The 26,335-nt window shown below is 44.0% G+C and overlaps 1 protein-coding gene across 1 annotated transcript in view; it reads left to right on the plus strand.

Annotated features, from left to right (window-relative positions):
• Positions 1-26,335, plus strand: part of LOC8023227 (protein maelstrom homolog) — an 88,421-nt gene that overhangs the window by 20,001 nt on the left and 42,085 nt on the right. Inside the window, exons 3-8 of the mRNA XM_040208282.2 lie at positions 6,430-6,523; positions 7,397-7,540; positions 12,276-12,317; positions 14,646-14,834; positions 20,601-20,739; positions 24,961-25,023. Of these exons, the coding sequence (XP_040064216.1) occupies positions 6,430-6,523; positions 7,397-7,540; positions 12,276-12,317; positions 14,646-14,834; positions 20,601-20,739; positions 24,961-25,023 (671 nt within the window). The remainder of the gene's footprint in view (positions 1-6,429; positions 6,524-7,396; positions 7,541-12,275; positions 12,318-14,645; positions 14,835-20,600; positions 20,740-24,960; positions 25,024-26,335) is intronic.

Raw genomic sequence — 26,335 nt, forward strand, 5'->3', positions numbered from 1 at the left:
TATGAAAGATCTCGAAGCACTTCATCCCCGGTCGCTTAGGCATCGCACAAGCAGTGCGCTCTTGTCGTGATTCGGACTCGGAACTGCTGTTGGAATAGCTTCTTTCGTCGACAAAAGGGTCCGAAAACTCACTATCCTCACCAGACGTCCCGTCGTCGCCGCTGTCGAAGAGGATATCTTTGATTTTATTGTCAGAAAGGCCACATCGTACTCTGGATGCTGCCATCTTTCCCAAGGAGGCAGCGATCGAGTGGGAAAGACGACACCCGAAAGAACAAGCTCAGACAAACGCAGTGAATAGAACAACCCTTGCTATCTGTTAGCAATGTATCCAACTACCCTACCCCAAGTCTACATAGCACGCCATCTATGAATGGCTCTTTAAAACAGAAATTCATGCAGACTGGCGAATCGCCAGCTTTGGCAATATGGCCCCTGACAAGATGCCCGGCAATTCGCCGGCTTTGGTGGTAAATAAATTAACAAGTTTGGTGGAAGTTTCTTTTTTTTTTTTTCTTTTAAAGAAACCATATGTTTGATTTTTGTTATTATGAAGTTCTGCTTATAAGATACTATTGATGTCCCCAATCAAATGACAAAAGCTTTGTATTCTTTCTAAATTAAGAACTGCAGTTTTATTACAACCTCAAAATTAACCTTGTCCGTGTTCGCTTTCCAAACTTAACCCATTTTTCTTATGGGCGACTTTAGTTATCCCGGCATCTTCTGGTCTGATTTAAGCTCTTCATCGAAAAACCCCTCAACCGAATGTAACAAGTGTTTAGATCTATGTTCTGACCTTAATCTTTCACAAATTGTAAGATTTCTAACAAGAACAACACACTCTTCGGCGACCGTGCTCGACCTGATACTGATACACCCAATTTAATTTCTAATATTTTATACCTTCCTGGTCTTAGTGATCACTCATTGCTTAATTTTTCTTTTATAACTCCCGTGTGCCGTAATACAAAACAGATCAAACAAATTCGGGATTACAAAAGGGCCAACTACGCAGTGATTAATAGAGGTCTGTGCTGTTTTTGGGAGGACATTTTGCCAGCGTTTTGCGATTGTTCCGTTCAAACCAATTGGGATTTATATAAGAACAAAGCCATTTCTTTATTTAATGAGCACATTCCATTACGCTCCATTATAACAAAGACCCAGTCTCCATGGTTCACTCCTCAACTCCAAAGGCTCTCAAATAAAAAGAAACGTTTGTTCAGAAACGCAAAGCGCATTGACTCGGAGGAATACTGGCAACGTTATAACAAATACCATCTAAGCCAATACTGGCAACTCCCGCGGAGTGCGGGCAAAAAGTTTTTGAAGCGCCCCTGGCGAGCTCGGAGTCTCCGCTTGCAGACGAATTCTCCACAATGCATTGGTTTTGCCTATCTCCGTCCGAGGTAACCAATGAAAAAAAATTTGCACTGGTATTCGCTGCTTTAAATGTTAAAAAATCGGTGCCACCTCATGAGTGAAGGACATTTTCTTCGCGTGGGAAAGATGTTACAGCTTGTAGGGTGTAATTTTCGAGCTCTCCTGAAAAAAACACATTGTCAGAACTTACGTAAGTCAGGCAAAACGCGAATGTACTTTCGCCTGTGTATCATGGAAAAGGGCAATAAAAAAAAATTTCAGAACATAGGTACGTTTGAACTTTACTGTTTTTATCGATCAATTCACTTTGTTGTCGCAATTCACATTTCTCATGAATGTATTGCCTAAAACTTTTTCGTCAAATAGTCGAGCTGGTTAATCTCGATTGTCTCCGAATGAAGAAGCAAAAGGCAATTTCGAACCACATATGTTACTGCGATGTCAGTATGCTCTGTGAGAACTCGATCGTGCCCATGCAAATCTGACGCTATTACTAAAACTAATAAAAGCGGCGCAACAAAAAACGAAAAAAGCACTTGTTGGACGGTCGTGCACCTCCTACCATTTTTCAAAGTCTACTTTCTTTTTATGTTTGAGGCGACGCTACGCCACCGCGGTCTTTCTTCCTCCTGCGTTTATGTTTTTTGTTTGCTTTTTTCTTTCTTATGTTTACTTGACGTTGACGTTCGCGTATTTTGCTTTGCCTTGTTTGGTTTGGTTTTTACTTCCTTTGCTTCGCTTTGTCGCTTACTGCCACTGGTTCGTCTGTTATTCTATGCCCGGACATCTGGAGGGCCGTCTGCAACTTTGTTGTTATTGTTTTTGTTTTGTTTTTTCACTAATGGGGGGGGGGTCTGTGATGACCTCCTATGTTTGCCTTCGATTGAGTTTCTGATCCGAAATCTTTATGCATACTTTTTGATACTTAATAAATATATTAAAAAGTGTAAGCTCGCTATACATTTCTATTCGGATTTTATTTTAGCATACGCGGTCACGCCTGCTATGGGCTATCATTGGCTGATCAACCGGCCGCCTTCGGGCATACATCAGCGCATGCTTGGAGATGGCAGGCATGCCATGTGATGTTTACCACTACAAAAACAAGTTTTTGTGATGTGGTGAAAAATCCTTCCGCTTCGCGAAGACCGGCCAAACATGATTAATTAAGTTACTTCAAATTAAACTGCAAAAGCTATCCAAGTCTGGCTTCAAAATCGACACTGACGTGTCAACAGACGATTATGACAACTCCACAGAGATCACTGAGAACTTCACAGACGACAGGCCAGATGCACTACTGAACACCCAGTCCTATGTAGCCAGGTGGGCAGCCAGTCAGATCTGTCATCATGCTTGCTATCAGAAACATGGAACACCTCGAAATACATTCTGTTGAAGAACAAGAAATACTCGCATGCGAAAATGACACCACCTTAAGACTTAGCTTGTCACGTAGCCTGTAACATCAGTTGTGCCTTCGACACACATTTCACTCATATATTTCACCAAACAAGAGTTCAGTTGAAAATACACTTAAGGCTGCTGATCGACACTCAGAACAAAGGCACAGTGTGCAAGAATTGCTGGACACGTACGTCAACAAGGTACACTTGAATGTACTTTTGAACTGCTTCGTTAAGCGAGCAAACAAACAACCTGCCAAAGTCACTGGGAAAAGAAATGAGAAAGCAAAAAAAGGTTACACATTGCTAGCACGAAGCAGATTGCAGCGTGCGACTTTTATTTACCGGGCAGTGTAAGCTGGACTACGTTATTCCTTTTCTCTGTTTTGCTTCTTGGTTCCTTACGGCGCCGCAAAAGAAAATAAACAAACAAGTAACGTGCAGCTAAAAAAAAAAAGAAAAAAAGTGAAGCTCTTTTTTTTTTAATAGTTTCGTCGTGTTGCTTCCGCTTTTGTTGTGGACTCAACACCGACAGCGAGCACCACCTGCTAATTTTCAGTGCTCCTACCTACGCCCCGTGCGATCCTCGTCGTTAAAGGAGGTCTTCGCTGGGTGATTTGTATCTTTGTATTGTTTGCTAACTTTTTTGTTTCGTTCGCCGTTGTTCACGACTGTTCCCCATTTATTTTTATTTTCGTCTTTGATGGGGACCCCAACTTTTCTGCAAAGTTTGTGTTTGCTAAGTCATTTTTCTCGTTACTTTTTTGTTTTTGTTATGCTGCAGAGGCTGGCGCGCTTGCTCTGGTAATTTTAACATGTTGTTTGCGCACGTTTTAAAAACCACCTATTCAGGCAAGAAATTACGACAATGCAGTTTGTAACGGATAAACAGTAACCTCTTACGATGTAGTTTGAGTAGCTAAACACAATTTTTCCGCTTCCCAGATTCGCTTCAAAAGCGTGTGATCCCCCTGAGTTGCGTTTGAGACCTCTAAATAAACTGCTCTATCTTTGTTTCTGCGCGCTTTGTTATTTGACTGTCATTGAAGTTGCGATCAGTGGATTCCGCTTTGCAAGCGGACTGATTGTAATGAATTGTTTCTGTTGTTGGAGTGACGAAACGGGGCTCGCAAAGCTCGAAGACGTCCTGGAGCCTATACTTTTCCATTGCGTCGTCTGCTTCCGTAGACTCAGAGTCCGCTAGAGGCGCCACTGTCACGTTCGCTGCCGCTCCCATAGGTTTTCAGAGGAGTTTCCAGTATTGGCGAAGCTATATGGTATTTGGTTATATTCTCGCAGCCAATGAATACAAGAAAGCAGTCGGGGAGACTAAATATTACTGTTTAATGAGTGCCTCCCATCTATGTTAATCAATAATCCTAAACAATTTTGGAGTGTAATGAATCCCAGTGTTGAGCATTCCCTTTCACTGAGTCCGGTGAAATGATTCACGATTCATTGTGTTCGACTATTCTCATTAACATGTTTTCTAGTGTATTTAATAATGTTACTGATCCATTTTTGTCCATCATATCCTTCATATGACTTTTTTCCCATGAATCCAATTGTCATTGATGTCAATGGCATTTTAAAAATTATAGAGTCAACTAAACAATCATCGTCGTCTGGTGTTCACAATATTAATTTAAAGTTTATAAAGAATACGAAAGAATATACATCAATCATTTTGTCTAAACTATTTGAGCAATCGCTTTCACTAGGTCAGCTTCCAGACGACTGGAAAACTGGAAGGGTGATTCCACTACACAAGACTGGAGACGAACATTCCATTTCTAACATTAGACCACTTCACTCACAAGTATTTGCTGTAAAATGAAGGGAAATATAATTTATTCTAATCTGGTTAATTTTCTTGAATCTAATTCATTCTTCAACATTAACCAACACGGTTTTAGAAAATCATTTTCATGCGAGACACAATTTGTAAGACTAACAAATGATTTCCATCAGGTTCTAGATCGCGGTTCATGAATTGACAGTGTTTTTCTGGACTTCTCCAAGGCGTTTGACAGGGTCTCTCATAAACTTCTTAAGCTTCACAAACTTTACATTGAACATCATGTACTTTTGTGGATTCGCTCATTTCTGACTAATCGTTCAGTTTGTAAATTGTGATATTACCGACTCGTCCAAAGTTTCAGTAACGTTTGGAGTAGCTAGGAATCTGTGCTTGGCCCTCTTCTCTTTCTTATTTACTTTAATGACTTACCATTGAATGTCAACTCTTCTATTTATTTATTTGCAGATGATTGTGTTGTACACGGCGAAATTGTTAACAGCTCTAACATCTTACTTCTTCATAATGATCTCGATTCCATATCAAGTTGGTGTGACACTTGGCACATGTCATTAAATGTTATTAATGTAAACACATGATAATTTCCCGGCGAGTTAGCGATCCTCCTTCCTATATCCTTAACAATATGACTTTAGAGCAAGTTGACACTTACAAATATCTGGGCGTTCACATCACATCTATCCTCTCATGTTCACTACGTCATTTCCAATGCCAACTGCATGCTTGGCTATCTAAAACATAATTTTTTCTAGACTCCTTCGACTTTGAAACTCTTTCTTTTTTATAAAACACTAGTCCGGCCAAAACTTGAGTATGCTTCTGCTGTTTGGGATCCTAACGCTGAGAGCCTCGTCGGCGCCTTGGAAGCTGTCCAGAATAGATCTGTGCGTTTCATTCTTTCTAATTACCATCGTACATCAAGCATAACCTCTATGAAAAAATGCCTATCTTTGCCAACTCTTTCTTTACGCCGAAAGTTTTATCGATTGAGTTTATTTCAGAAAATATTTTTTCACAACCCAATGATCACATACATAAAGTCGAAATTCTACAGTTCTACACTAATATCTACTACAGATCATTCATACCTCGTACGTCTGCTGACTGGAATCACCTTCCCACACCCTTCGCCACAATTGTTTATCTTGTTAATCTTAAAAATGCTGTATCCATACTACTAGAACTTGATTCGTGATTTGATTGTTCTAATAAGTTGTACGTAATAATCCCACCCCCTCTGTAATGCCTTCGGGCCCTGAGGGTACCAATAAATGAAATGAAAAAACCTTTAGAACTTAAAGAAGACATCAATTTGGGTGCTATTTGGTTTACGTTTGATTTCAATTCTAAAATAACCATGCACAGCAGTTTGTACTGCCCTTCATCAGTCAGCTTCTTGTTACTGTGCCTTGTGCTTCTACGCACAGTTAAACTGCTAGCCAGAGATTTGAACCTGCCATGCTGTTGATGCCATCAAAAGGTTGCACAGAAGGAAGAAGGCAAAGTAGACATAAATACATAACTCTTAACATTATATTTTCACTGGTATGAATGAAAATGAAGTGTGTGCATATGCTCTAAGAGTACTTTTTGCTGCTCCAAAAGCTGCTCCGAAATGACTCGGACCAATCGCGTCCCTGTGTGCGTAATAATTGCAAAAAGAAATGAAGCGTGCAGAAAAATTGCTGGAGTCTGACTGCCCCATTGAGGACAAAAAGCTAATGATGCCCAGCTGCTTGTGTTGGATGACGGTGTTGCTCCCCCGTGTCCTCGCCATCTTCCATCTCTGCGACGCTAAGTGTGACTTGTGCATTTCAGCTGGTTTTAAAGGAAGAGCAGGATCGAAAGCAGATGGTGGAGGACCTGGTGAACCAAGTCCACAGTTACGTGGAAGAACGGGGCTCCCTGAACGGTGAGCAGATTTTGTGCGATTTCTTGGGAACCTTCCTTTTATGTGGTATTTTTTCATTTGTTATTTCTTGGCTCGAACAGGAAATTTCTTCCCAATGTGCTTTCAAAGGATTCAAAGTGACATCAAATATTGGTGTTCTTTGAGGGGGCATTGGTTTGTCCTAAATTGTTGGAATCTTGGGGTTTGCCGTAGGCAGGCACCTTGGCCAATGGAGTTTGGTTGCTAACCTGCACTCTTAAAGACGTTTAGTGTGTGATGTTCGCTTTGTCTGTAACCTGTCGAGACTCGTCTAAAGTGGCACGAACAATTGGGTCATACAGTGACCAACGTTTGCAACGGTGACATTTTATGCGTTTGTGCAAAATCTGCCCAGACTTCAAAGCACCAGTTGCAGTTAAAGGCCAACGAGTAACCAGGAAGGAGGAAACTCTTTTTCAATTCCTCCTTTCTACCCGAGCAAGAGAAAGGCCCTCCTCCTTTCTGCTCAGAGACCCGTTCTGGTGGGAAGAGGAGAGAAGAGTGAGAGAGTAAACGGAGAGAAGGAAACTGAGAACTGATTTTCTGCTCGGCAGATTACGATTCTGTAAGTCGGCCTTTAACACATTGTTGTTTATTGAGCGGTCAGGGATAGCCGTTTCAATTGATGGGGAGTGGTTTTCTTTGGTTCTAGGGTTTCCTAGGCTGTTTGTGAAAACTTTTGAGTAATTTTTACGTCTCTGCCTGATTGTATGTTTTTGCATTGTTCAGCTGCGTTGGTCCTAAACATTGCAGACTTTTGGAAGCTCCCCAAATTTTGTTTACTAGTGTTTTTGTGGGATGACTTGCAGCTAGTTCTGTCCGGTTATGCTTATTCTAGTTTTTTTCTTTCCCTAGACATCAAGCGGTCCAACTTCTACCTCATCTCGTTCAACATCCTCTGCGAGGCAAACGGAGTTTACTTTCCTCTCGAACTTGGACTCGTCGAGTACTCCATCGAACAGGGCTGCACGAACACCTTCCACCAGTTTATAGACTCGGGTATGCCACCCTTTCGTTTGACCGTCCCAGCTCGCTGGTGAACCACAGTAAACTCCCGTACATATGGTAGTTTGGTGTCGCCGCAACAGTGGCACTGCATTTCAAGCGCATCAATTAATTTGAAACTGACAACCTAAATTGATACATTAGTTGCACATCAGTGTAGGTATTCTGTATATTTGCTGCCTATATATACATGATGAGGCTTTCTAATACCAAAACTTTTCTCCTGCCATGTCTGCACTAATTGTCCAAACTAAGGCATTAGATGCACATCGGTAAAAATGATGGTCCGCATGTTTCTGCCTCTGCATTGTGCTTTTCGAAACCGACTTCTTCTGCCAGGCATGCTGCCATCGTTTTTGCGGAGTGCTCGAGGAAATAACCCAAGTTCCATTGCTGAATATCTGTATCATAAAGCTACCCTACAACCCTTTGCTTTTTACATTCGTTTAATATATGTTCTAGTGAGGGTTCCAATTAGTAGTGATTGACTCCCTCTTCAGATGGAAAATGCTGCACTGCACGCACCCTTAAAAATATTGGTACTGTAGTCAGGTACAAGTTAAGGGGAACACTGGTTTTGAGGCTTTCATTCTTATTAGTCAATGGAACTCGATAAAAGTGCACAAGCTTGTTCAGTTTTACTTGCTGATCGCAAATACCTGGTCAGTTTTTCAGCTAGCTGTGCAGTCCTGAAGATAATTAAAACTCGCCTTTGTTTTCAGGAATAATAGGAAAACATATATTGAGCAAAAAATTATGTGCAATGCATGGCTAGATAGTACTACAAAGTACAAAGAATACAATGATGAAAGTAATTCTGAGATTGAACCACTATTCGTAATTTTACAACACATTGAAGGTCAGTGTTCAATGTGTGGTAACTAAATAATAAAACAATACAGAGGTGGAACGGCTGCGCCATTTTATGCCAAACGCAGTTTTCTGCGCCATGTTGCGGAAACTGCGCCACAGCCAATACCGTTATGCACCAAATTGCAAAATGTGCGCCAAAAATTTATTTTGTCTTGGTTTCGGTTTATATTGACTCGATTGGCAACATTGAGCGCGTTTGGCTTGGTCGGCCTTGCAATTCTTTGTTCTGTTTATTCTCCCTGTGTATCACGAGTGGGAAGCGCGTAAAAGAACTCGGGTGTCGGATTCAAAGCGCTACACCACCTGCGACTGAATTGTTATTCTTCATCCATAAGCGTTTAAGCAAGTTGGCCGAGGTGAGGTCGAGTCGTTAAGCGTCGGATTGCCCGAGGCTCTGCGGCCCGGGATCCGGACATCAGCCAGTTGGAAACAAATGAGCAGAAGATTCCTTTAAGTACTTTATCGTTAGAAGTTGGAACTGCATTCCCGCAAGATAAATCGTGATTTGATGGAACTGAAACGCGGTCCGATCTGAAACCTTGCCGGCCAGCAGCTCTCACGCGAGCGCTAGGTCTGCACGGCGTACTTCAACCTTCCTCCTGCTTATCACTTTGGATACGATAACTCCGTTAATCGTAGTCTGCTGCTTCGATATTGAGTTGCACAATAAGATAAACTCAAAATTTGTTGCCCTATTCCTCCGCGTAACTGCATGTCCGTTGCTTACGCACGTCACGTGGTTCGCACGTATAATTACTATGTCGAGCATATGTGGGTTGTGCGATAAGCAGTGCTGGTTTGCATTTTGAACAGCTAAAAGTCACTCGGAAAATATCAAGGACACTATCTTCAAAAACATATGGTACTTGCTTTTTGGTTCTCATTAAGGCTCACAAAGCTCTAATTTTTCGCATCTGTTACACCGTTATCCTATCTGCCTGGTTCCCTAACCACTCATGTTCATCTGTGCTGCGAAGCGCAATTGAAATAGCTCCCATGCTTGTCTAAGACACAAGCTGAAGGGCAATGAAAACTGATCTGGGCTGCTCCTAGCCTGCTCCAGAATGTAGTTTTAGCTGCTTCCAACCTGCTCCAAAACAGCTGTTTCAGCTGCTTCCATGACTGCTCCCAAGTACATTTCATGGGTTTCATTCCTGCAATAGCTCAGATGAAAAATTTCATAGGCTTATAGTAAGAACTCTGCTCTCAATATATTATGCCTCGCATAATTAGCAACATATTGCAAAATAAAAAAAATAAAATAAAAAATTGGTTTAGTTGTTGAGTTGTCCTTCCTGCAAATCTGCAAGGAGACCAAAATTTGTGCTTTGAGAAGAAGGCTTTTTTGGCATAACTTTCGATGCCAATTCAGCCTGCATGGATATTATAAATTGATATTATAGCACTAATATTGATTCACAAATTTAGAAACTTGCCAAAATGGCTGTAGTTTAGAAACACCCATTTAGAAAAAAAAAAAAAAAAAAATGAAGAATATTTAGAAAATATTTGGCACAAAAACCCACGTCCCTCCGTAAGAACTTGCCAGGAGCTGCTCCTCCAGCGCTAGCTTTCTACCTTCAGTAACGCTTCGAGGTTTCTCGTGAACATGCCCGACCAAGCTGTGACAAAAGGCAATGAGCTTGTGTGGAGGCAGGGATTCTGTCGCGTTTTTAACTCGTATCTGACCAGACTAAATCAGTTTACGAGAGTGTTTGGGGTTTTCCATACCAGCAAAAGGATTTGAAGATCCGTTAAACAAATTTCTAGTTACTCCCAAACCAGGGTTCTCCCCAGGAATTTTCTAGGGGTGGATATAACCACCATGCGTGGCGGTGGCGGTGAGGGGTAGTAGTTTTCAGTGCGGCATTATCTGTTTGCTGACAGAACGCATTTTGCGTAGGCTTTCTAACTTTGTGGCCCTGTGAGTGGTGCCATAGCTTCCTATACACTGACAAATCCTGGCAGATCACCACGAGAAGTGGCCGGTGAAATGGAAAAGGTGGGGCGGCAGCCAACGGATGTGAGGAGAGCCACGTGACTGGCGCCCCGCCGCTGCTAGATGCTGAAACAGACTTCTCCCGAGCAAACAAGTGTGTTTTGGGTCCTCACTGCTGCAAAAGCTGTGCGCTGACGTCCAGGATCCCCGGGAAATGGCTCTCTGATGCTTTGTGCTACCAGACCCTCACGCTCCGAATTTGCGATCGGGCACTCTATGACTCCGTCGTCGAACTGCCAGGGTTTGTGAGTAGAGAGAGGAGGCCTTACCGTGGTGATAAAGCAAAATGCAAAATGCCATGGAAAAAAAAATGTAGATGGAAAGTCGGGAAGCAAGCAAAGAGGTGAAGATGAGACAAGCCACGGCACGAGCAATAATTAAGCAGTGAAAGAAAAGTCGTCTCGCCTTTCTGCTCTCTGCCACTCACCGCCTGCGAAGAGAACTGCTGCGCGTTCTTTACGTCTTTTTATTTTATGTTTCTCGGCCAAGCACCCCCTCACCCTCCCCGCACTGCCGGCAGCGCTCTGCGGCTCTGCTCTCCTTGTTTGAAAGAGTGGAGGCAGTCGGCGATGTGATAACACACAATAAGGTGGCGGTGTGCAGGCCTGCCGAGTACGACGGTCTAGAGCCATGTGCATAGGCGAAATTGCATCGTCATCCTGTTGCAGAATCGAGTGGTGGGCGGTCAGTCGGAGCGGTGGGCGGCAATGCCACTGCCACCCACCGTGGGGAGAACCCTGGCCCAGACCCATTATTGTCGCAACAAGAGTGGTATGTGTTAGGAAGCTGCTTCGAGTACAGTCTAAGCTCATTACTACAGATATTTGGATATAAAATTACAAATTTGTGAAGTTAATTTTCCTCCACATACCATTGGCTCAACTTCATATCTGCATACAACATACTCTTTTTACAACAGACCAAAATCTTGGTCAAAATCAATAACCAGGTCAGACTGCAGATGGAGCCCATTTTACCAATCTGACGTTTGCAAAATCCATCATTCTAAAGTTTGAAAAAAATTTTTTTTTAAATATTCCACTCACTGTTTCTATGACGTGTACAGCTCTTCCTTTGCGGTCGAATTGGGGCTGGGGCGCAAAGGACGAAAGGAACGGGAGGAAGGACTTTTGCTCTTGTCGTTCTTTCGCTCCAGCCCACGTTTTAAGCTTGAACCTTACCTGCCGTTGGCACCTCTGTCTTCATAGAGAAGACCGGGTTCAACTTGTTTCTTCTTCGTTTCTTCACAGAAATGGAGAAGTCGCTGTTAATTCCCATTGTGTAGGATTGTTCTTGGATCGGTCTTCTTCTCATGATTGAAGACTTTGTCTGATTGTTAATTAATTAATAATAAAAGATATTTAATATTAGCCTCGTTGCATCTTTATTCTTTGGGAATTTATTGTCGCCGACAGAGTCAGAAAAGCGGAGAGAGTCCTTTGAATGCCGGGCCATCCGTGCACGTTCCACGCCTTCCACTGGAACTTGGATGCGCGTTTCCGCGTGCTCGAGGCGCATGGGATGTCGAAGCTTTGTCGAAGGTAGAGAATTCACTCTGGATGCGGGACAACTGAAGCTCCTCCGTGCCATTCTCATCTTTTTAATGAATGTAGTCACCTGCCAACATTTTGTTTTTCTATTCACGCCACACCTTGAACATTTCGTTTTTAAGTGGGCTGCAGTTTCATTCAACCTGTGATAACGGCTGCCGCTTGGCTTTTTTGGCCGACGAGGTGAAGTTTAATTGACAAGCACGCATTGTTTTGGGCACCACCATGGAGAGAAATAATCGGATAAGTATGGTTACTCACATTGTAGGGCTAGTGAGCAATAGGAATTTTGTGTTTGTGCTTTCAGGTCCTATTCCCCTGGGCTTTGCCAGCCTCGCCAAGGACCACAGTGCGTACCCTTTTTTCTCCCTCTTATTGTGCGCATTGGTAATTCTTTCCCTGTTGCACTCACGATTGCTAAGAAGCACACTGTACTTTGTTTTTATGATGGGAGACCTTCAGTGTTGTGAATCATTGACCGTGTGATGTAAAGTGCACCAAAAACTTGCTTTGTGCTTGCTCCCTGAGGAGTATAGACTTACAGCATGTGTCGCACGTAAAAGGCTAAACCACGCGCATACAAAACCAGCTGAAAATTGCACCAAATACGGAACTTGAAGCCTTAATCAGAAAATGGTTCCACACAAGTTTTTACAGCGACAGCTGTTATATATGGGCTCTTCCCACCTTTGGAAATGACGTCTCTTTATGATGTTGTAGTTGATGAAATAGGGCATCGATCGTCGAGGTTGCCAAACCCTTGAAAAAGATTGCTCGCCGCTCGCAGATATCGAGCCTGGGTCTGCTGCGTGCGAGTGGAGGCGTAACTACTGAACTATGCCACGGGGTTAACAACCCCCTTAATGCTCAGGGTTTTCGTAATAGCCGATGCCCACTGCACTGCACCATAAAAATATGAAGAAATAGCAGATGACAAAGTGCCTTCGTAGCACCGTCAACGTCAAGAGCTCGTGCCGAGAGACGTGCTTACATGTGCTACTGATCCAAAACAGAAACAGACGTTTGGAACAAATTGGTCAGGTGTCTATTGTTCCAAAAGCTTTTGTTCGCGCACCCCACTGTGCGAGAACGCGACGCCGATGCCCAACGACTTTGCCGTTGCATGTTTTTAAGTGCGAACCACGCATAGTTATTTGTTGTAATAAAATGACCAATCTGCTTTTAACAAAACCGTATAGTATAAGAGTTACACGCAGTGAATACTCTTTTCTGAAAAAAAGCTGCAGACTATTTTTGCACATTCTGAATTTACCCTGGGGCATTTCACTTGTGCAGATTAGCACGAGCACGGAACTTTGCCATCCAGGATGACGCCGGACAAGCAAATGTTCGACTAAGCCAATATGCTTGTTATTAGCCTTTTGAGTGTATGGGAAAGAAACGTCTGGGACTGTGTTCAGACAAACTAATGTCGCACGTCGTGCATACCTACCAGACATTACCAGAGCCTGCAGAAAATCGGCGGTTGTATACATTTACCCTTTTCTCACAAAAGCGGATTTTGTCGGCCTTTGCCGCCATACATTGCAACGGGTGGCTTACGTCACCAGCGACGTCTTTACTTTATTTTGGCTTCGGGATGCGAATTTAGTGTCGCAAAGATCACCATCTTGCTTTGAGGCCTTACTTGCCGAGAACGCCGTCCATTGTTCATGGTACGAGAAATTGGTCTCGTGTAAAGGAGCATGGCTCGGCACCTTGTTTCTGGTTAGCAGAGGCGCGATTGAAATGAGAATAGTACTTGCGAAGTTTGTTTACCAGCTAACTAGACTACTGTGCTTATTGAGGCCTAGGTGTTTGCTTGTCATGTTTGGTTCATACTGGAGCAGGGGTATGGGGAGGTGATTAACGAGTGGGCCTCAGTTACCTAGTAATTAGATTCATTCGGGGTGATACCGTAGCGACTGGGTTTCAATGTGGATGTTAAATGGAGGCTGAAGGAAAGGCTCCTGCCACGCAATGTTCGTGCACATTTTCTGGGACAGAACACTAATTGCCTCTTCATGTACCGCATAGATAATTATGAATAATTCATTTAGTGTTAGAAGCGATCCGATGCATCCTCCATCAATGTGAATATAACTTGCTCTCGAATGCCCTCATTACTGAGCATGATTCTGATCTAAGGACCGTATGGGGGAGCTAGAGTGACTTGCACAAGTGTCGCATCCTGTGAGATGAGCGCCATTTGTGCTCCAATGCCCTTGTGCATGGTGTGTACAGTGCTTACAAACACTACTTTTTTGTGAAGTAAATCTCGTAATCATAAAAAGGACTGAACAGAACGTAATTAAATGCAAAGTTGCGGTGGGCTATTTGCGTAGTGCATTATTATTTTGTCGTAATCTCCTCATCTAGGTCTTCTGAGCTTCAGGGTTTTGAGTGAGCTACTCTCAAGTCTGAAAAGCGAGTACTTCAATATTTTATTGGTTTTGGCAGATTGTTGCCACTTCGGCGCCAGGCAGTGTCAATGTCGGATGGGTCGCGCTCGAACTCTCAACAGTTTTTCTTTGTGCCCTCCTCGGCTTTTGTGGCTCCCGCAGCAAAACGACGGCTGCGGGTCTGTACTTGCGCGTCGCGATGGCATTCCTGCCTTTTCGGTCGCTCCGTTTGCCGTCTGTTTTTGGAGACTGACTCCCGGCGTGTGCCATGGCAGGTGACGACACCCACGGCATCCCCATCACGGGCTTCAAGGAGGGCAGCCGGGACTACCAGGGGATAGTGAAAGAGATGCTGTCTTTCCTGCGCCTGTCGCCCGACGACCAGAGCCTGCCGCCCTTCTTCTGCACTCCGGATCACATGGCCCAGGCTGAGGGGTGCCTCCGCTGGCTGGAAGAGCAGTCTTGTGAGTCACGGGTTTTCCAACCGGGTGCTAGAGGGCCCCCGAGGGTTTCCTTGAACACCCAAATTTCCTAGGTCGTTCCAGTCCCCGAGTAGAGTATTCTTGGAGTTTAAACGGCATTTTTATGAGATCTGATCCATCCATTGACGCAAAACTGTGTGCCTAAAGGTTCGTCCGCACACTTGCGACAGCTTGCAACCTTTTATGATCGTGTGACTATGGAACACTCGCGATTCTCATGTACAGTCTAAGCTCATTACAACAGACTTGGTTACAAGAGACATTTGGATATACAGTCTAGGCTTGTTATAACAGACCTTGATTTTCACCAAGATTTTGGTCTGTTGTAAAAGTAGTATGTTGTATGTAGATATGAAGTTGAGTCAATGGTTTATAAATCAGTCCTTAAACTCAATATTTAAGAAAATGAATTACGCAAAAACAATTCACAATTTAATTCTTACGGACTTTAACAATTTTTCTAAATAGGCCCCTGGAGTACACGTAGCAGAGCGCGTTGAAAAACTACAGAATACACAAAGAATAAAACTTGTAAAGGACGAACAGACACATGCAGTTCTTCTAAAAGAACTGTGTGTGTCTGTGTTTGTCCTTTACATATTTTATTCTTTCTGTGTATTTTGTAGGCCTCTGGCATAAGACCAGAGAGACACAAGCCTTTCTTTGGTGCGATGCATAGTTTTCGCAATATCGAATCTGTTCACCTTTCGGTAAACACCCTGTATATGAGAACACGAAGGAATTTTATCGTAGTTACACAGACACGAGGCACAAGACACAAGTACAGTCTAAGCTGGTTATAGCAGACTTTGATTTTGACCAAGATTTCGGCTGTTGTAAGAGGAGTATGTTGTATGCAGATATAAAGTTGAGTCAATGGTATGTAGAGAAAAACTAAGTGAACTTCACAAATCGGTATGCATATCCAAATGTCTGTTGTAATTAGGTCTGTTGTAATGAGCTTAAACTGTAGCAGTGCCGGTGATGACAATGTACAGTAAATACTGTGGAGAGATCCCACATTTTGATGCAGTTTTCTCTCGTTTCTTCCCATATATTTGCACTTTCAATGTCTGTCGCAATGCCTAAATACTGTGGAGAGATCCCACATTTTGATGCAGTTTTCTCTCGTTTTTTCCCATATATTTGCATTTTCAATGTCTGTCCGCAATGCCAATTTTTTTTTTTTTTACACATTTTTTGTTTTTGTAGTTTTAGGCTTTGCATGACTGGAAAAATTGCGAGTTGGGGTTTAGAGGCTCCTGTCCGAGAATAGTAATCATTCTTTGAGATTGAATGAATGAAAATTCTTTATTTAGAAAGGGCTGGCTCTTAGGCCTAAAGGGGGGAGCAGTTTCAAGGGGGGGAGGGGGGGGGGAGGGGGAGTTGGAGTTGGAGGGGGAGGGGGAGATCACATACGACGGTTGATGACTGCGGCACACGCAAACCTCCACAGGGAGAGCAGTGTGTCTCGGGCCCGCCGTCGTTGCCTGGAGTGTTCCACTCGAGGAAAGTCAGAATGTGTTGTGGGAGGTGCTGCCGTCGGAGGTTCTAGTAGCCAGGACAGTCCCACATTATGTGCTCCCATTGTTTTAAAAAGCTGGAGAACCCCTGTTGTAACTCTAACACTCCCTGCCCCTGCTGTTGCCAAAAGCGCTGAAAATATGACCCAATGTCGACGCAGATCTTGTGCTTGTATACCACGGTACTGTTTCGAAGCTTGTTCTCTGCAGACTTGTGCGGGAAAGCAAGTATACCGAAGTGCGTCTTTGTCGGGTCGGAATGCAAGGACGCCAGTCAAAGATTTAGCGCAGAGAACGAGCGGGGAATGCACTATGACAAGGCAGCCAAGCGGGCGCCCCGATTGGTCTGGGAGGAAACGACAGCAGGTAGGGGTATTTTGCGGGTAAACAAGAGCATGAAGTGTGCTAGGAGTGGACGCACTTGCACGCCAGATACGTGTGGCATGTACCTGACGTCTTCAATTTACTTTCGAGAGATATCTGGTAAGAGACCTCTTACCAAACTAAGCCAAGCACCGAGGAGGATGTCGGAAACATACGCGCGCACTAAATGAGGTCAACTTATCCGTATAAAATATCAGTAACAGAAGTAAGCAGTGACAAATAGACATTCAAGGTACCATTTGTTTTAGTTTTTTGCTTTGAAGACAGTTGGTGCTACAGACACCACCATGTTTAGTGCGTGCAACTATTCTTGGCACGCTCCCTGGTGCTTGGTTAATTGAGCTAGAAGTCTGTTGGTTGTCACTTCTCATATAGAATAGTGTTTGCAAATATATGTGGTAGGGATGAAATCCCCGTGGCATAGGGCACTCGTCTAGCCATGTTGAATTAACCTGAGACTGGGGTAGAGAAGAAACATCAAAACGTAGAAGAGAGAGAAATTAGACAGAACGATGTCTCAATTGGCATTGTCCCGTCTAATTTCTGTCTGTTCCACTTTTGGATGGTTCTTCTCAACCCCACTCTCAGGTCAATTCAACATGGTTAATACTCACCAGCTTGCCTGTGCCCTTATATTTTCACACATCCAGGTGTTTGTTTTTTCTTCTTTTTTTTTTTGTGTATAAAGATTGGGGCCACAAACATTTTTACTTTTGCGTAATAATCAATTCATTTAGTGCAGTGATCAGAGAAGGAATGACTGTCAAAGTAGTCGCTTAATTCCTTTTAGCAGTTAGTAGCCAGGTGACCTAAAAGAATACTCTAATTTGGTGTAATTTCCACTGCATTTCATTATGTTTTTAAGTAGAATGCACAAGATGGCTCTATCAGAGGACTGCCCGTATGTAAAGTGCCCACAGCACTTTATGCTGCGCACAGTTGGAACTAAAATTCCTGTTATGGGGCGTAGATAGCAGCCAATTAATGCGCATTAATATGCCATGTAATATCCATCAATAAGTTAATTACTTAATCACTTAATAAATCAATTTTATCCACTTGTGAAAAGCACAGTGATGTGATTGCTGCGCCAATTGCGCCAAACTGCACCGAGGGGCTCACTCTGCTACATCCTGCTACATTTTGCCAAAATATGGGTAATCTGCGCCAAACCTGCACCAAAAAATCAATTTCGGTTTTCTTTCAAAATCAAAACTACATAAACTGAGTAAAGTAATTGAGAATGCGTGGGTTACGTGGCGCAAGCGGCCACCCAACACGAAGTACCCTCCATCAATTGTCCATCCGGTCTTTCATGGTTTTCCCGCCGTCTCGCGTTCTCATCGTGCCGTGGGAATTGTCTCGCGTCCTCTTTAAATATTTTCAACAATAGACGCGGGTGTGTGCGGACGCTCCGATGCTAGCATGCTGGGTACCAGCCATGCAATCGTGCTGAGAGACGAAACCACGTTTTTGCACGGGCTGCGGCAGGAGTTACTTTGTGAGCTGAAGCACTCGCTCCTGAAAGCAACGGCCGTGGGAAAACAATATTTGGTCCCTGCCTTCCAATCACTGTGGTTGTGCGACGTTGGGTCTTGCCGTCCCCATATCACTGCAGATATAGCGCTTTCTAAAAAGAAACTAAATACCGCCGCATGTTCATCAACATTCCTTTTCTTGTTTTAATCATACATTACTAAAAATATCCCTCTTTAACTCAGACTGTTGTGTCGAAGTATTGATTACCTAGGTTTCTCTTGGTGGGCTTTCCTTCGAGAGGTACCCCTGTACGTGAAAAATCTGCATCAAAAGAAAGTTGGTGGAGAGAAGTGAGCTAAAGCAAAGAAGGCAATGTCTGCACGCTAAACCTGCACAGCACGGTTGTTTGTCTTGAGCTCAGTCATTGTACAAAGCGCTCCTAGAAAATTTTGGCCGTGGCTCGCGATGTCTTGCCTCGAGGCGCTCAGGTTCTTTTTTTGTGTGTGTTTAGCTTGTACTACCTTGTTTGCTGGCCTGGTAAGTACGCGCCGCTGGACTGTTTTTTGTCATATGCTCGACAGTTACATTTTGCATACAATTTTGGGAATCAGTTGGTGACTGAGCGGAGTGGCATGGTTTTGATCGAACAGCCGCTGTCTCCGCTCGTTTGACAAAGCGCGCACAACTGCAAGCCTGCCGAAGTTGCCCTCACGTGCATGCGAACACACTCTCAGAAAAAAGGTGTATTATTACACCCTTTTTCCCATATAATACACCCCAAAACCTCAGTCCAACGTACAGCGCACCGACGTCGATCTGATGGTATGTATTAACTTTCATAAGAGGCTTTATAGCCATGTGGTACAACTGATTAAAATTGCTAATGTACGTGTTACAAACTAAAAAAAAAAAAAAAAAATACGGAGATTTTTTTGGCTTTACTCCAAAATCTCGGTGTTTTCTTTCTTTGGTCCGGGGTACGTTATTTAGCTATTTAATAAGTTATATTGCAAGATTATGAAGCCCCTCGTAAAATTGGGGCCGTCTGTCCTACTATAGTGTGCTGTACGTCGAACTGAAGTTTTGGGGTGCATTATATGAGACAAATGGGTGTAAGTTCATACTCTTTTTTTTTTAGAGTGCATGATTGCACGACAGAGGCACCTGCCGGGACGCTTGCGATTCAATGTATTTTGTTTGCTTACTTTTGACGAAAATCTGGCACGTCAGGAACTACCAAAATGGTGGCAAGCGGTTTTTCGGAATCGCCCGGCAATGCCTACAGCACTGAACACTTGTGGGATGTTTTAGCAGTAGAAACAGAAGCAACGAGTTTCGTCACAACACGTCACATCAGAACACAACACAACACAAAGTGCCCTTTGTTTCTGCAGCACTTAAACAAATATTTAAATTTTTCTTAGAATACCTGCTCTAAAATCCACTTTTGCTGCTCTGAAACACTGTTTTGGCTGCTCCAAAAGCCACTTTTGCTACTCCAAATCACTGTTTTGGTTGCTCCAAAGGCCACATTTGCTGCTCCACAACACTGTTCTGGCTCCTCCGAAAGGTGCTCCAAAATGGTTTAGGCCAATCACATCGCTAAAAGCAAAAAGCACCCTTACCGACTCATTTTTTTTTTTTTTCGAGGAATGTACAGCAAAATTTGATTTTAAATGGGTAATTGGCGTCAAAATAAGACAAACATTTCGTCGATCTCCAGGTGTGATATCTACCTCTAAATTAGGACTTTGGTCCGAGTCCCACCGACATGCAGACGCTGAGGTTGACGGAAGGCTCGCAGGATTCGCGTAGCTTTCATCACTCCTGTCACAGTCCATCAAACTGTCGTCAGACTGCGAAAAATGGAAAGGCCGAAGGATTCGTCGTCGCATGCCCGAGCGTTAATCACTTTCAAAAAGGTTTCCTATCTCTTCTTGGCTAAAGCGAGCCTCTGCACCAAAGCCGCGTTGTTTCATCGCGAACGCTTACTAGCGACGGCTTTCTTTTTCTAGGCTAAATGGAGCATTTTCTCTCTGTCAAACAGCAAAACGAACAATCGAACGACTTGAGATAAATAGAGCAGCAGGGACGGTTCCGCCACGTGCCGGAGAGCGCGCTAAACAAGTGCCGAAACCGAAACACGTATCGCTCGTTTTTAGTAGGCAAGAGGTTAATGCGTCTGGATCTGTAGCCCACCTTGCCGCTAGAACTGCCAACATGACGGCCCTAACGCGCATCGCTCAAATGCCGACCGGTAAAAAACCTGTAGGCGCAAGGTTTGAACTCGAGATCTTTAAAGTTTGCGGCGCGTGGCGAAGGCTCTTGTCTGGGAGCCAACCTTTCCGGCGTCCCGTCGCAGGCATCCCGATGGACTTCCCGGTGTGGAACGTGCAGACGCTGCTGCTGAAGCTGCGGAGCGTGGCAGGGGAGCCCATCTCCAACGCGGAGGCCCAGGACATCCTGAACTGCGCCGTCTTCGACTACGAGGTCAAGTCGCTGTGAGTCCAGTGTTCGGCCACCGGGGTCGAGGGCAATGGGAGGGTTCCGACTTGTGCCGGCGTACTTTGGAGCTGCGGGGGCTCGGGGTGTGTAGGGTGGTTTCGCAGGATGTGCGTCGTGCTCAAATTCACATGATTGCATCTCGGTGAAAGCCAACATTTTTACGAAATTCGCCCTAAGCTAAAACTTCTTAAAAACTTCATAAAAAAGGATTGTTTTGAAAGAGTGGAACACTTAAGTCCTCTACCACATTTAGAGGGCAAACCCGAATTGGTGCGCAATTATACACCGATTTCTCCTCTAAATTTTGGCCGAGACAACTTTTATTTTACCCCCTGGAAAAGTTGCCTTCGTGCGACCTTCACGCTTCGCATAGTGACGTACGTCGACTGTTTTAGCCATCTGAAAGGAATGATTGCCGCTAGCAGTGAGAAGGAACAATTAGAGGCTCTGGATCCACGTTCGACAGAAGATGAAAATAAAAAAAAAAATGCTTTAACTGTCTGTCAAACTAAAAGCAAAAAAGACCTTGTGAACAGAATGGCGAAAAAAAACAACAACAACGTAACAATCCTTAGCATTGTGAGATATCAGGCACACATTGAATTTCTTTTTTTATATACAGAGGTGTGTTTCGCCGCTCGCTCAAGTTCTTTTGCATCGCTCTCGGCTGCGCCAGCTAGCTTAGTAGGCAACAGAAAAATACCGATACCCGACATTTGTACTTGCCGGTTGTCATTTGGAGTTAGGACGAGCTGTCGCTTGAGCGGGATTCTCTTTGGCGTGCGGTACGGCCCTGGCGATTGTGCCGGGCCACCACCGACGGGAGCGGTTGAGGGTTTATGCAACTCGACACGTCCCTGATCGTGTTTCTCGAGTTCTGTTGTCGGCTGAGCCACCCACCACATTCCTGAGATACTTCTAGAGCCTCATTCAGTGCGGTCGCATAAACGGCATTAATGTGTCAGGAAAGCGCATTGCATTGAAGTCGCTAGACGGAGGCGGATCGAGATGGCGAATGCGCATTCATTCGGCCCACATAAACGGAGGTCGCGTCGCATTTCGGAACGGAGAGGATGATTGGAAGGCGCTCGCCGCGGGAGCGAGCGAACAGCTGGGAACATGACGGCAGCCAGCCTCGGCGGCGGAAGGCGGTTCCGTGCAGTTGCTCGCAGTTTTCTTGCGAGAAGAAACCCGGGCTTTTATTGCGTTGTAAGTGAGCGGAATATAGCCGAGCCGCTCAGCACCAGACCTGGAGCCTCTCAGCCTCGGGGTCCGGTTGCATATGACGAGCCGAAGCGCGACGGCGTACTCAAAACTGTTGGACACGATCTCGCTCACCAGGACGCTCTCACCCGCGTCGCTTTTGTTTCGGGACGGCCCGGCAGCCCTACTCGGAGACTGCAGCGCTTGGGTTGTGACGTTTCTTGCCTCTGGTAACTTTTCGTGCAACATCGAAAACTGCGGGCACAATCTTCACGCTTTTTGACGGCGTGTCCCTTTAAACAAATCTGTAAAGCCTGAGAAAAAACACCCTGTATATTGCGACAGAAAAGACTCCGTATATTACGGCATACAGTTGGTGTAGTCGATGTAGGTAGGACATGCAGGTTGCTTGATTGTTTTTTCCTTTGATGCTTTTTAAGTTTTAATACCTTGCAAATGTATGGAATAAGAAAGCCAACTTCTTCTAAAACTTGTGTGCGAGCTTAAAGGGGCCTTCCAAAAATTTTTAAACCGGTTTGCATATTTGCACCGTAACATATACCACAAAGATTGTTGGAGCATGAAGAAAAATGTTTTTCTGGAAATTAACATTATTTTGGAAGTTGTAAGCAAAATTCGATTACAAAAATGAGCACAACATTTTAGCTCCGTGACACGGGAGGCAAAACTGAACGTTCGTAGTGTTGGAGCGAAGTGGCCGGCCAGTCGGCTGCGGGTTAGGTTTATGGCTGTGCCGTGCCGACAGCGTGCACGCGTCATCATCTTGTCGCTAAAGCCCCTCGCGTTGCCGTTGACGAACGCGATGGTTGTTGTCCACTATGCCGCAGTCCGCTGCACCGAAGAGACTGCGACCAAATGTGTTTAGAGTCCAGTGCAGCGGTGTGACGAAGAATTAACTGCGTTGTCTTAGGGGGATACTACATCGAAATTTCGGCGCTCATTTTTTGGTCTATATGTGTTCAAAGGAGCAGTATCACATCAAACATACCAATATATCGTTAAAAAAGTCTCAAAAAGGAATTTTAAAACAAATTAAACGATTAGCAAAGAGCACCTGGTGGATGTCGCCAACGCCTCGTTTGTAATGCCCGTCTAGGAACCTTGAACGCTAGTGACGGTGAGTGTCTCGCCTTTGGCCATGACGAGAGAAGAGGGGCAGGAGGAACTCCCCTCTTCCCGAGAATGCTTTTTGTGTGTCACAGAAGTCGCTATTGTCCCCCTACAAGATTATAGAAGATTAACTCGTCACTCAAAATTCATACAAAAGCAGCCGCTCCGGTGGCTGGAACGACTAGGCCATCCTGTCGACGTCAGCCTTGCCGCAGCTTTGCTTGTCCCAAGACGACCTATGTCACGATTGTGTTGTATGTCACGTGCTCTCCGCTGGCTGTTCTCTGAGCGCTTGCCAGAGTAGGCCGTTTATAACGAAAAATACAGCCACCAGGATCAAAATACAAACGTGCGATTATCATTTACGGATATTGTGGATCATATTCAACCTATTTTTGAACACGACAACAATATTTTAAATTTCGTTGAAGTATCCCTTTAATAGATAAAAAAAAAAAAAAGTGAATGGTGAGGTTAAAAAGTGCAAATAAGCATTTGTCATCTCCCAAACATCTCGCGAATGTCGCCAAAAAAAGAAAAATCCCAATGTTTTGTTCTTTTAAATTGGTCGGCGAACCCTGTACGTATACAATCAACACTTGGCATTTGTTCTTCCAAGCGGGAACGACTAGCACAGGATTGTACATAGCTTATGCACTAGGTCGTCCTGAATTCTAATTAACTCTACCTTTGGTTCGTCATCGAGCTTTGGCAGGCACCCCGTGAAAATGGGTCCGGTTGCCATGGCAATCACCATTTTGAGCCTTTCAAATCTTCAGAGCTTTGAAAGGGTCGTTCCAACCAGTCCGCAGAGATCGCTATGGAGCATCGTTGTATTGGAAGCGTTCCTCGGCCGTTATAAGCGTCTTTGGCACTGTGCATGGAATAAACTTATCACTCATGCTCATCTCTCCAGATCTCTTGCAATTATGTTGCTCTTCTTGCGTTTTTCAAAACAGAATTATTGTTTTTTGATGCCTCTGAGCATTGACGCCGCATGTGATGGTGTACCTCTCTGTGCCGCCATCACATGCAACGTCAATGCTTTGAGGCATTGAAAAATAATTTTACTGTCTTGAAATATGCAAGAAGATTGTAAGAGATCTGGTGAAATGAGCATGAGTGACGAGTTTATTGCATGCACAGTGCCAAAGACGTTTATAATGGCCGAGGAACGCTTTCGGTACGATGATGCTCCATGGCGATCTTGGTGCGACTGGTTGGAACGACCCTTTTGAAGCTTCGAAGATTTGAAAGGCCTAAAATGGCGATCGCCATGGCAACCGAGATCGATCAGCCAATAATAGGTTTTGTCTTTGTATGTTGGTATTTGTTTGTGTCTGGCTAGCAGGCAAGAAGGCAATGGCACTACTTTCTCAGATGCAGTGACCTTTAAAAATTTCTACTTTTCCCGTGGTCAGGAAATATTTAAGTAACCCAAACCCCTAATGAGGTAATAACGTAAAAAGGGCAGAAGCTCAAATATCATCGGAGTGTCCCTTTAAATGCTAAATCTCTGAAAAGCTTATCCCAATGCAACACAGTCCAAATAAACTGGTCCAAATACACCCCTAGTTGTTGTAAAACAAAGATTTAATGAGAATCGTGCTAGGCAAAAGTTTACACAACGTAGGCTCTTCTCCAAGGTGTAATGAGCAAAAATGATGACTATTTTTTTATTCAAATTTGATTTTTGCTTCAAAGTGGTTGCACAAATGACCCATGGGTTTGATCATAATTACAAATTTACTTTCCATTTCTGCCTGGTCTCATGTCCCTAAAGTCTCACCACCACTGTTGTTTCTGCATTTTCCCTTTGTTTTGCCGGCATACAGGCATTAACCTAGACACTTATTGCTTGTTTAAAAAACAAAATCTTTCAGGTGTGCCTTCCATGCCGAAATTGACAACAAGAACTGTGCTATTGGCGAAAGCAGGCGCCTGGCGTGAGTATAAATTTGTTCTTGTCTTCGTTTTAGCTCAAGTTACAAAGGGTCCGTGGGAGTCTTGCGGGTATCCCTGGTTCGGCTCCGAAGGTGACGTTCTATGGGACAGATTGCCTAGATGTTCTGTCACACTGAGGAAACAAGGTGGTGACACCAACGTGGGGGTGGCCTCGATGCGATAGCTTTCGGCATCCAAATCAGCATAAAGATGGATGAGCAAATTTTGTGCCAGCAACATATCAAAGCAAGTAGCGTCGACATTAGAATGCCCAATCAATAAGGTGCCTTTTTTTCTCCTAAGAATTCACATAAATGGGGGATGCTATTAAGGGGGGATATGGCCTGGGAGGGTCAACTTTTGAACCTTTTACCCAATTTGGTTTAAATTTTGAGGGTTATTTCAGCACTATGAGGAAGGATAATCTGCTATGTTTTAGCATTATCGGGGAACTTTACAGTATGCTACGATTTTTGCACTTCAGAAAAAAGACACTTCATTAGGAAGTCTATCGTAGAAGAAAAATAATATTAGGTGGTGGCAAACTACCTGCTTCAATGAGAAGAACGATACCCACAGTGCAATCTAGATAAAAAATATATTGCAAAATATTCAATTATGATGAAAATAGCAACATCCCAAAACTAAAAAAAAAAAAAAAAATTGTAAAATTTTTATGTTTTAATTTATTTTTTTTTCATGAAGGAGTGTATTTTTTTAACTGTGAAGTAGTCTATCTTGTTCCCCAGAAAATTTCAGTCCCAGAGAACCTTGAATGATGTCCCTCATTATTTTGAATGTCAAACGATAGCTTTCCTAAAACAAGAATTCCTGTCAAAAAGTAAAACTGAGAAAAATGCGATTGAAGTTTCAACTTCTGTTTTTTTGTTATTTTCGGACGATGCCAGAAACTTCAAATCCAACTGAGTCATTGGTGGCACCTTCAACTTCATTGGCGCATTGCTTGCTGGCAGCAGCTTGCGGCTTGTTTCTCTAAATCCGCCTGGGGCATAGGTGGCACCTTCGACCTCCAGGCTCTGTTGCTCCCTGGCAATAGCCTCCAGCTTCCGTCTTTTGTGTGCGAGCTTTGATGAGTCCTGTGCCTTCACTCTGGCCTTCACGATCTTCCCCAGAGTCGCCTTGTGGGCATGCTTCTCCTGGTGGCTTCCTGGGGTGATGCCCATCTCCTGGAGCGTCCTTTCGAAACCTTTAGGTCCAAGGTTGAACTCGAGGACAGCTAGGGCGACAGCTGTCTCGACAGTTCGCAAGGAGGTGAACTCCGTCTTGGGGCATCGCTTCCAAATAAGGGCGTTA

Source organism: Ixodes scapularis, unplaced genomic scaffold (assembly GCF_016920785.2).
Source record: "Ixodes scapularis isolate PalLabHiFi unplaced genomic scaffold, ASM1692078v2 PGA_scaffold0__279_contigs__length_252992795, whole genome shotgun sequence".
NCBI lineage: Eukaryota > Metazoa > Arthropoda > Arachnida > Ixodida > Ixodidae > Ixodes > Ixodes scapularis.